This window comes from Stenella coeruleoalba, assembly GCF_951394435.1.
Source record: "Stenella coeruleoalba genome assembly, chromosome: 19".
Classification (NCBI taxonomy): Eukaryota; Metazoa; Chordata; class Mammalia; order Artiodactyla; family Delphinidae; genus Stenella; species Stenella coeruleoalba.
In genome coordinates, this window is record NC_137165.1 from 2,805,655 (window position 1) to 2,815,792 (window position 10,138).

A 10,138-nucleotide genomic window follows, 5' to 3' on the forward strand; every position below is an offset into this window, starting at 1 on the left:
CAGTCAGAGCCAGCAGTTTCATTTGTAGAGATGTCTCTGAGGAACTACTGACAAACATCATGATGAATCTCAAAACCATTTAGGAATGTTTGTGAGCAGTTTAACCTGTTTATGCCATCAAAAATATAGAAGCTTCCTACATTATTAAATTCGCTTTACAGTATCGTGAGATGGATTGAAAAATAACATATTTAGTTACACATGACATTTTAAAAATACACCCAATCAGAACTGACAGCAGTAATAATCCCAAGTCCTTGGTCAAGTTCTGTTATTAGATTAGTCAGGAAAAAAATTCCCTTATATGTGTATATTCTAGCAAATATAGGTTTCTGGGTTTACCATTGTTAGCAAGGATGAGATTTTTTACAAGTGAAAACCCTACAGTGTTCCCCAAATTTTAGAATGCATTCCTTCCCAGCCACGGTGTAATATAGAAGTTTAACACGCCACATCCCAGGTGGAACAACTCCTCACAGGAAGAATAGGAGAGAGAATACGTGTGCTACTGTTGGCACTGCCGTGAAAGCAGCCAGCGTGTGTGCCCTCCGCACCTGCTGAGGTGGGCACGCCCGCACTAGGTCATACGGTCTGTGAGCGTGCTGCTTGCTGGGTGAGCCGCTGTGTCCACCAGAACGGTCACTCCTCACACAGCCTAAGGTCCTCAGGTCACCTGGGAAGGGAGGTCATTGCAACTCAGGATTTTACGGGGATATCAGAATGATTCCTTAGGCATAACTGGGCCTGATCTGTAGCATAAACTTTATAGAGGCTACTTAGACAATTAATTCACTTACTATGTGCATGTTTACTCTGTGCCGGGCATTTTCCATGTCATTGGCCCTCTCAAAAGCCCTGCGACGTAGATGCTCCTTGTGGGTGGGACACTGAGACAGTGCGGTTCCATGAAAGGGCACGTGGCCAGTGAGTAGCAAAGACAAGGGTCAAGGAGCCCAGCTGTCTCCAGAGCCCACGTCTCACCCCTCCGTGACCCTGCCTCTGGGCAGCCATGCCCACCTGGGCTCTGAAAGCACAATTTATTCATAGTCTGTGGAGCACGTGTGTGTGATATTGTAATTTCTCTGATGATAGAGCTTATCTCCATCCCCACCAAGACCCCTGAGGACAAGAAGCCCTATCATTTTTCTTTTTATCAATTATTTTTATTGTGGTAGAATACGCATAACATGCCCCAAGTGTCTGCCCCTTGACCAGCACCACTCTGCCTTGATCAATAGAGCTTTAGAAATTGTGACATCAAGTCTCCCAACTTTATTCTTCTCTTCAGAATTGTTTTGGCTATTCCGGTACCTTTGCCTTTGTAAATTTTAGAATCAGTTTGTCGCTATCTACCCCCAAAAACAGCTTGTTGGGATTTTGATTGGGGTTGCATTGTATCTGTAGATCAGATGGGAGGAATCGCCATTTTAACAATACTCCATCTCCAAGCTATGAACCTAGAACATCTCTCCATTTATTTAGAGCTTCTTGATTTCTTTCATCAGTATGTTGTAATTTTCTGCATGTGGTGTTTTATAGTTTTCTGCGTGTAGATTTTCTTGGGTGCCATTTTAAATGGTTGGGTTTTTTTTTTTCTTTTTTTTCATATGCCGTTGTTCATTGCTGGCATGTAGGAAAGTTGTTGATTTTGTGTCCTGAGACTTGGCTAAACTTGCGTATTAGTTCCAAGAGGTTTTTCTGGTAGACTCTTTGGAGTTTTCTGCATAGACAGTCATGTCATCGGCAAATAAAGACAGTTTAGTTCTTTCTAATCTGTATGCCTTTTGTTTCTCTTTCTTGCCTTATGCACTGGCTAGAACTTCCAGTACAGTGCTGACTAGGAGAGGTGAGAGAAGGCATCCTCACCTTGTTCTTTTTTGCCAATCTTAGCGGGGAAGTGCTCAGTTTCTCACTATTAAGTATGATGTCAGCCCTTGGGTTTTGTATATGTTCTTTATTAGGTAAAAGAAATACCCTCTATTTCTGGTATTTTGAGAACCTTTATTATGAATAGTTATTGAATTTTGTATAATGCTTTTTCTGCATCTATTGATATGACCATATGGTTTTTCTTATTAGTCTGTTAGTATAAATAACATTGATTGATTCATGGATGTTGAAGCAGCCTTGCTTTCCGGAGATGAACCCCACTTGATCATGATTCAATTGATAATATTTATTAAGGATTATTGTGTCTGTGTTCAAGTGAGAACCTGGTAGTTGTTTTTTTGTAATGTCTTTGTCTGATTTCGGTATTAGTATTGGCGCTGGTTTCACAGAATGAGTGAGGAGGTGTTCCCTCCTCTTCTGTTTCCTGGAAGAGATTGTGTAGAATTGGTATTATTTTGTCCTGAACTGTTTGGAAGAATTAACCAGTGAAGCCATCTGGGCCTGGTGTTTTCTTTTTGGGGAAGGTTTTAAGCTACTAAATCAAACAAGTGTCATGCACTAGCAGATTTTTATTGATGCGGCGTACCCTCTCTTCTCCTGAAGAGTGCTAAATGATTTCTTCAAACACGTTCAGATGTCACTTTAACCATGTACCAAAATATTTTAAAATTTAATTATTGTTAGGTTCAGGCCTATCGGATACTCTGAGTAAAACAGTGAATATTGATCAGACTTCCGAATCCTCTCTAAGCAGGAAGACGCGTCCTTGCCCCCCTTGGAGGGAGGTTTGCCGTCCCTCCAGCATCTCTGGAAAACACTTTGTTTTCCTTTTCAAATTGTTCTAGGTACATCTGTGCGGAATGTTCCACACATTTCTTTTCCACCCTTTCCCGTGACCAATGCTGTGCTGATTTCTTCGCACAACCAGGGAGCAAAGTCAGTAAGATATATTCAGATGTTGAAACAGAAGCTAAATGGCTGGTTCCAGGCCTCAGCCAGTTCTGACCCCGCCCAGGAGCAGATGTGCTAAGGTCAGCCTGCTTTTCCACTGCATCTCTGCTTCTGGCTTTACGCCAGGACCTTCCCTAGTGTTCTCCTGTGACCACAGAAGAATCCAGGTTCAGCCCCAAAGTGAATGATTAAATACGTTCAGCGCCATGGATTTCAGGAAGGCCTGGCCACGCAGTAGACGGACGGAGGGCCGTCCTACCTGCCACCACTCCCGGCCTCTGCCTCTGCCTGCTCGTTGCCAACGAAATGAGGGGGAAACGACAATAAAACATGGAATGGTGACCCTTCATTCTGGTAAAACAGCTTTCAATCAGGTCAGGACTTTTGTGGCACGAATCCGACAGAAGGAAGCAGTACCGCACAGAGGAGATGCTCGCTGCAAAGTCTGTGGTGAAGGAGGGACCACGGTCACATGCCGTGCACCGAGAGGACAGTGCACATCCGCTAAAACAACACAGCACAGTTGTGCGGGAAATGGTGTATGAAAAGTGTCAAAGCACGGGGCACACAATGACGGAGCGTGTGGGACACAGGTGTGCGTTCAGAGGTAGCTTGGAGAGGTAGGAATCCTTTTACAATAATGGAATCGCGGTGACTCTTTTCAAAACTTTTGTTTTATTGAAGTCTAGTTGATTTACAATGTGTGAGTTTCTGCTGTACAACAAAGTGATTCAGTTATATACATATGTACATCTTTTTCATATTCTTTTCCATGATGGTTTATCACAGGATATTGAATATGGTTCCGTGTGCTCTACAGTAGGACCTTATATCCATTCTATATATAATAGCTTGCATCTGCTGATCCCAACCCCCTCCTCCTTGGCAACCACAAGTCTGTTCTCTGTCTGTGAGTCCGTTTCTATTTTCTATATAGATTCATTTGTGTCATATTTTAGATGTTGGGGGTAGGAGTTTATTAATTAATTAATTTATTTTTGCTGTGTTGGGTCTTCGTTGCTGTGCGAGGGCTTTCTCTAGTTGTGGCAAACGGGGGCCACTCGTCATCGCAGTGCGCGGACCTCTCACTATCGCGGCCTCTCTTCTTGCGGAGCACAGGCTCCAGGCGCGCAGGCTCAGTAGTTACGGCTCACGGGCCTAGTTGCTCCGCGGCATGTGGGATCTTCCCAGACCAGGGCTCGAACCCGTGTCCCCTGCATTAGCAGGCAGATTCTCAACCACTGCACCACCAGGGAAGCCCTGTGTCATATTTTAGGTTCACATGTAAGTGATATCATATGGTATTTGTCTTTCTCTGTCTGACTCACTTCACGTAGTATGGTAATCTCTGGCTGCATCCATGTTGCTACCAGTGGCATTATTTCATTCTTTTTTATGGCCAAGTGGTCTTCCATCATATATATGTACCGCATCCTCTTTGTCCGTTCCTCTGTTGATGAACATTTAGGTTGTGTCCATGTCTTGGCTGTTGTGAACAGTGCTGCAGTGAACATTGGGGTGCATGGGTCTTTCCGAATTCTGGTTTTGTCCAGACATATGCCCGGGAGTGGGATTGCTGGATCATAGGGCAATTCTTATTTTTAGTTCAAAACTTCTGTTAATGTTCACTGTCATGTTGTTAAAAGATGGGAGAGGCGGGAGGTCAAGTCTAATGTTTCCTAAAAGGGACAGCATCTCTTGAACAAACGGGAAGAAAAAGCTTTTCTTTTCACTAAGCACCTTTAGCACCGGCTGGGTGTTGCCTGTACCTGCCGGCTGCATGGGAAGGCTTTGTGGCCCCCTGTGACCTCTGCCCTCTCCCGCAGGAGCTCAGTGAGATGCTGCACACAGACCGGCCCGACTGGCAGAGCGTCATGCAGTACGTGGCCCAGATCTACAAGTACTTCGAGACGTAAGTCTGGAGGCAGCGCTTGCTGCTCGTCCCTGCTCCGTCCACCGCCCAGCTTGCCCAGGGCCAGCACACACACAAGAAACAGCCAGGTCCACCACGCCCACCTTGAATGCCGACGCACGTGGCCCGGGAGTTGGGGGGCCACGCTCTCTTGGGCCCCCCTTCTCCGCGGGAGCCCAGCGGTGTGTTCACTGGAGCTGCCCTGAATCTCACGACAAACAGCACTTCCAAACCCCACCGTCTCTACTACAGATGCTGTCTTCTGCCTCTATAAAAACTCTCCACTTGACACCTCCCAGACCCCTCCAAAAGAAAAATGCCCAACAAAACACAAAAAGAGAAAGTTTGCTCTCAAGAAACCCTGAAACACATGAGCACCCTGCATCCTGGGGAAAAGACTTGCGTCCTCAGTAAGAACTTCACCACCTTTAGGTCTTCTGTCCCTTATTTGATTCTTTGGGTGGAAGATCAAACTTGAGATGTAAAGGAGCCCCTGGGTAGTTTGCTAGGTGTCCCTGGGAGGACAGGAGGATGTGTGTCTGGGACGCAGTCACACCAGGACCCCGTGCTCAGCGGCGGCGGACGGGAAGCCTCCGTGACTGTCACCTGCTCCGAGTGTCCTGCACGTATTCACGCCCCATCCACACCCACACGTTTGCCCCGCACGGAACCTGACAAAGTCGCTCAGACAGAAGGCACTGGCCTGTGCCGGCCGGGGTCCTCGTGCTTTTGCACAAACAGCTGGAGGACGTGTATTTCTTGGGATGCTGGGCAGGCGGCGATGTAAACAGTATCTCAACTCTGGCTGTGGTGTTAGCCCTTCCCCAGGCCGCCTACATTTGCACGGCAGAGGAGGCCCTGGGGGCAGGCAGAGCCGGCTGGGGTACAACTGAAGGAGGCAACTCAGTTTCCCTAGAGCCTGCAGTCACCCTAAGCGGCAGCAGAGCCCTTTCCAGAGCTGCCCTCCGCCTGGGAGGTGCAGGTGCAGGTAATCACCTGGGCAAATAAATGTACATTACGTAGCAAATGAGGTTCACCCCGGCCCGGGGGATCCCGCAGCTGCTTACATCAGCGCCCGTCGACCAGGGTCCTTCCCACGGCCCCAGAGCCCAGGGCAGCTGGCGCAGTACTCCCTGCAGGCTGGTAGGAGCCCTTGTTCGTAGCCGGGGCCCCATCGGTCCCTGTCCTGGGGGCGGCTGAGCTCGACCCTCCCTCCCGGCCGCCTTGGAAGAGGCATCCGGGTCCCACACGGCGCCCGTCCCTCCACCTCATGCTGCCGAGGCCGCTGGCTGGGGTCCTTCTGCAGGGGGCTCGTTGATAACACACACTCCTCACCTGCCCCAGCGTGGGGTCAGAGTACTGGGAAGGGGACCAGGGTTGCGTTCTGTATATTTTCAAAGTCCCCGAGAAGTGCTGAAAGGAGAGAGTCTGGTGACGGTGGCCGTGACGATTTGTCTTCACATGAAGCTGGAGGTACCACCCGGACAGGTGTAGCTCTCGCCTTCCTGAGGGGCGGACCGCTGAAAGATACTCCCGGTGTCTCCTCCTCCCCCGACCCTGCCTTGCTTGCTTCCCCGGGAGTGCGGTTGGGACGTTGCTGGTTGTGTGCAGCCTGGGGTCACCGTGAGGCTCCGTGTGGGAGGGGCCGCTGATGCTGCGGTCACTGAGGGGGATTCAGAATCAGCACGGAGCCTCTGCGGTGGAGGTGTTGCTGTTTCCCCTCCCCCCATGCTAGAGCTGCTGCTGCCTTTAGGCTAAAAAGAGGAGAGGAGGCCACGTGCAATTTGTTTTTATAACGGAAAGAGGTTGCCTGACTGCTTTGCAGCAAGAGCACCCTTAGGGCACAGGGCACCTGTGTCCTGCCCGCAGGGACAAGGGTGGCGTTGGGCCCGGGGGTGCCGGCTCAGGCCTGTCAGCACTGCAGGGTCGGGGCGGGGGGCAGGGGGCCACCGCGTAGGTCAGGTTTTAACTGGGGAGCTCAGAGCACAAGGTGAGTGTGGAAAACTTGAGAACACACAGTGGTTACTGTCAGCAAACTGCATCGTCCCCAGTTTTCTGTCCTGAGGTTTTCAGAGGTCACAGTATCCGTGTCACTTCCCGTCTTCCTTCAGCCAGTACTTCGTCACCTAAAATTATTTGGTGGTTCTGCAGATCCTTTTTCCAAAAAATGTATTATTTTTATACACAAGATAGATGCAGAATGCAAGACCCCCCCAAGGTGGAGGAGTTGTGTTTTGTATTTTTAAAGACATGGAGAGAAGCCCATGGTTCTTTGCGTCGAGCTGTTTCACAGCTGATGGTGGCACGGGCCCTGCCCACCGGGCGCGGTGTCTGGGCAACCAGGCAAATTCACCCACCTCCCATTCTGTCCCTCCTCACTTCAGAAACAAGACGGCCTTTGGTTTCCCTTCTTCACCCAGCTGTTGTTTTATAGCTTTTGTTGATTCCACCCAGAGGCTCCTGAGCGGCTCACACCTGGCGTCACGGTCCCCAGACCCACGGGCTGCTTTCCCAGTCGCCCCCCACGTCCCCGCTGAGGGGACAGGCACCGCGCTGCCTGGGGACAGAGGTCTCGGTCGTCAGATACAAGCCCCTTTGCCAAATCCAGCCCTAGTTCTTCCCAGCCCAGAGCTCGAGGGCCATTTGAGAGGAGCTGACGAGTGACGTGCGGCAAAGGACAGGACCCAGCAACCTTTTTATAGAGGATTTTTAATATCGCGTGTGCCTGGCATCACTGCGGGTTTCACTTCTCCGACCCAGGTTAGAGTTGGGCTAAACCTGTGCTGTCCGGAGTAGCTCAGTAGCTTCGACTGCATGAGTGGAATGCAGCAGTGCGTTTGTGGCCTCATTTCTGCCAAGAGCACAGACCGTGCCCAGCGCTGTCAGGACGCAACAGAGGCGTGTGTAACTGTGAACGTGGACGCGTGCGATGTATGGCTCTGTAATATTTCTAATAAATATATTTTGTTTCTGTCTGACTATGAATTTGTCCCAGTGACATTTATTGTTACTATTTTCTCAAAATGCCAGGCTTCCATTCAGTCTGTTTCCAAACTGGCATCTTCGCGTCCCTGTTCCTCACTGGGCCGTGGTCCCCACTGCAACTGCCGGGGGTCACCAGAAAGGACTGGGTCCTGATGCCCCTTGGCCCCCTCCCCTGCACGGCCCCTTGCTGTGACCGCGGTTCCCCGGGGGCCCCGCCCTCCAGGGCCGCACGGGGTGCTGCAGAGCTGCTTGGACGTGCCCACTGAGGGTGGGGGGCAGGAGAGGTTATACCGAGATCGCGGAGGCAGAGTGAACACGAACTTTAACGGACCGGGGATGCTGGTGTGTGCTGACACCAGGACGCTGAGCGAGCGATTCGTCAGGTGACGTGTGGTCTTCGGGCACCACTCGGAGGCCATCCTTCATGGTGCCTTTGGGGACCAGCCCTGCCCACAGGAGAGGACAGAGGAGAAGCCTCTCCACCTCCACCTCCTCCCACGGAGGCCCCACGCGCTGGCCTTTCCCTCCTGGGGGACTCGGTCTTCCCAGGACAGCACAGCCTGGGATGAGGGTGTGACAGGCCCGGGGCCAGGACGGTGGCCGCCAGCCACTTCCTCTGGGCCGTCAGTTGCCGCGTGATGCTGCACCCAGAAGATACCAGGCTCCCCGTGTGATGACCCAAAGCCGTGTCAGCGGCTCAGCCCGCATACGTGCGTGCGCGCCCACACACACGGACGCGTGGACGTTTGGTGGATGGCCAGTGCCTCAGCCGTTGCCAGTCATCCCTCCGTGGCTTGGGGTCCAGCGGGGAGGTTCCTGGTCTGTGGGCCTGGGCCCCTCTCTGGACGAAGCACAGCCCGCGTATGCTGAGTCTGCTCCCGGTGGGGCTGACCCGCAGCCCGTGCTCCTGGTGGTGTCTCGTGACTCAGCCCGAGTGGCTCTGAGCTGCCCGAGGGGTCTGTGGCCAGCGGCCAAGCACCACCACCTCCTGCCGCAGGGCACTCAGCTCCCCAGGGCAGAGCCGCGTCTTCATTTGTTCAGATGACGAGATCGGATGTATGACAGGGCCAGGGATATTTTCAACCAGTCTGAGCTTGCAGTCCTGTAAGCCAGGGTGTTAGACCTTATCTCCTAGACCAGCTCATGCCCCTCAGTGTCTCAAGACAAGTTCGAAGCCGTGCACTATGACTTTTTTAGGGATCTTTTATTTTGAGGGCCTCAATTTTTAATTTGAAGTCTTAAAAATGTTGAGAATTCTACATTCCCTCCACAGCATATCAGTGAGTCTCATATAAAGATGGTGACTTTTCCCCTAAGAAAATCTTTGAGTAACATCAGCATGCCGGCAAGGTTCATCACCTCATCCTAAAGCCATGTCCCGTGGTGTCGAGAGCCCACAGGCCTGCCTGCGAGCCCGGGGAGTGAGTCCAGCTTCGGGGCGGCGTGAGTCCAGCTGGAGAAGCACAAAACTGGCCATAAAGGTGAGTCACAAATTGTGTAACTGCAGGCATCTGGGAATAGAAAACCAGGGAGCATGGTGGTCACCAGCCATGACTTGGCCATGGTCAGCCCCACCAGATGTCATCCTGAGCCGCTGGATGGCCGGTTTTACTTTTCAACCCTGGACAACCTTTATTCTTAAAGGGGTGGCAATTCTCCTTTCGTGGTTTTTTCATCTTCCCCAGAATCCGAGCTGTCACCCCCGACAGCAGGAAGAGCACAGCTGGAGCTCTGTGGAGTGGAATCTGGAGCAGGGGCTGGCGGCCTGCTGCGTCCGTGGCCTGTGCAGTTAGGACTTCTGTCCTGGACTCTGAGTAACAGGAGGTTGGAGAGGGAAGCGACCTTAGAGGGCACTGGATTCAGCTTTCTCATCTCATGATTTCATCCCTGAGGAAACAAAGGTTCAGAGACGTGAAGCGATGGTCCCAGCCCTGGCCCTGCCCTGGAGACTAGGCTTCGGGGTCCCAGCCATTGCTCTCTCCCATGGGGTTCTGCTGAATGTGTGAGCCAAGAACTAAGATCCCCTTGACCCAGTATTTGTGTAGCTCTGAATTCTGTAGGACTCTTTGACGCAAGTCCCAGAAAACATGCACAACTGTGGGGACACTTGCAGGGGTGTTGAACAAGAAGTCCAGATGTAGTTCTCGGGGTTGTTCGTGCTGTTCAAAGATGTGATCAGGGACACAAGCCCTTTCCTCCATCACCTTCAGTGTGTTGGTTTTCACATCAGGTTTGTCACCTCATGGTTGCAAGGTGGCTGCCGTAGCTGTAGTTACATGTTTTCACAAAACAGTGACCAAAGCAGGAGGGGAGGGAGGAGGTGGGAACCTCACTGCCTAATCCCCCTTCCTTCCTGTTGGCCAGGGTTAGTCACCCGCCCATCCCTTAGATCAATCACTG

At 51.4% G+C, this 10,138-nt stretch overlaps 1 protein-coding gene across 9 annotated transcripts in view; it reads left to right on the forward strand.

Moving 5' to 3' along the window:
- Nucleotides 1-9,456, forward strand: part of SPECC1 (sperm antigen with calponin homology and coiled-coil domains 1) — a 247,898-nt gene extending 238,442 nt beyond the window's left edge. For 6 of the 9 annotated variants that reach the window (XM_079903737.1, XM_079903742.1, XM_079903739.1 and 3 more), the window contains 3 exons: nt 4,668-4,753; nt 9,012-9,219; nt 9,424-9,456. In XM_079903737.1, coding sequence (XP_079759863.1) covers nt 4,668-4,753; nt 9,012-9,033 — 108 coding nt within the window. In that variant the 3' untranslated portion in view covers nt 9,034-9,219; nt 9,424-9,456. Of the gene's footprint in view, nt 1-4,667; nt 4,951-9,011; nt 9,220-9,423 lie in introns of those variants that run through there. The other 3 variants (XM_079903741.1, XM_079903743.1, XM_079903738.1) reach the window with 1 other exon arrangement.
- The last annotated feature ends 682 nt before the right edge of the window (nt 9,457-10,138 follow it).